Source organism: Cyphomyrmex costatus, unplaced genomic scaffold, assembly GCF_001594065.2.
Source record: "Cyphomyrmex costatus isolate MS0001 unplaced genomic scaffold, Ccosl1.0 scaffold486, whole genome shotgun sequence".
Taxonomy (NCBI): domain Eukaryota; kingdom Metazoa; phylum Arthropoda; class Insecta; order Hymenoptera; family Formicidae; genus Cyphomyrmex; species Cyphomyrmex costatus.
The window spans coordinates 1405-2442 of record NW_017279138.1 but is presented as its reverse complement, the minus strand read 5'-3'; the positions used below and the strand labels follow the sequence as shown (position 1 = coordinate 2442).

General features: G+C 34.9%; 1 protein-coding gene across 1 annotated transcript; it reads left to right on the top strand.

The window, feature by feature from the left end:
- The first annotated feature begins 21 nt into the window (after positions 1-21).
- Positions 22-699, top strand: LOC108778129 (uncharacterized). Its single transcript, XM_018545227.1, has one exon. The coding sequence runs from the start codon at positions 22-24 to the stop codon at positions 697-699; it is 678 nt and encodes a 225-aa protein (XP_018400729.1).
- The last annotated feature ends 339 nt before the right edge of the window (positions 700-1038 follow it).

Here is a 1038-nt window from a genome sequence, read left to right as displayed (position 1 = left end):
GCACCTCCCAATAGTGGATCGATGTACTACAATTATAAAGGCACTCACAGTTTGGTATTAATGGCTATCGCTGATGCAAATTATCGGATCTCATTACTGGACATTGGTGCACCAGGACGGCGTAGTGACGGTGGAGTATTTTATGCTAGCGAGATCGGTCAGCGATTACAAAATGGTACGCTAACAATTCCTCCACCAAGACCTGTGGAACTTGGTGGTCAGGATTTACCATTTGTTTTAGTCGGTGATGAAGCGTTTCCGTTAACGCGATACATGATGATGCCATATTCTAGAAGTGGCAAGCTCAATAGACGCAAAAATATATTTAACTATCGTTTAAGTCGAGCTCGCAGAATCGTGGGAAATGTATTTGGGATACTCTGTGCAAGAATGCGAATATTTCGCAAACCGATAATTGCCAGCATATCTACTGCCATTAGAATAATCAAAGCGGCAACGTGTCTACATAATTTCATAATATCAGAGGAACTGGAGCAATCACATGCGGAAAGAAGATATATGACATTAAATGCATTTGAACGAGAATTGCGTGTTACAGGCATGGAAGATGCAGGAACGTTTGATAGAAACAGACCAACGAAAAGTAGTTCTCAAATAAGAGATGATTTTGCAAAATTTTTTGAAACCACGGGTGCGGTTCCATGGCAGTGGGAGAAAATTCTACAGAATAATTTTTAAAAGATTAAGAAGTACAAAATAAATGTTTTTTATTATTCGTTTCATATAAAAAAGAAGTATGTTATATAGACTGTTATACATTTTATGAAAAAATAAAATTAACGTGACAAATAAAACATAAAGTTGATTTATCATACTTTTATATGTAAACATTTTTGTAACCGTTATTTAAAATATGTAATGTTTATTAACATTATGTATGTACCTCACAGCGTTTTCGGCTTGTACAGGTTTAATATATAATATCTCGAAGCGCTCATGAGCCGAAAAAGCTATCAGTATTGTGACATATAAACACATAACGTAAAGAAATATAAAAAATTTTAAAAAGTTTTAGCA

Bases quoted from the DNA above. Each gene is read 5' to 3' on its own strand.
- LOC108778129 (XM_018545227.1), top strand. From the start codon at position 22: ATGTACTACAATTATAAAGGCACTCACAGTTTGGTATTAATGGCTATC.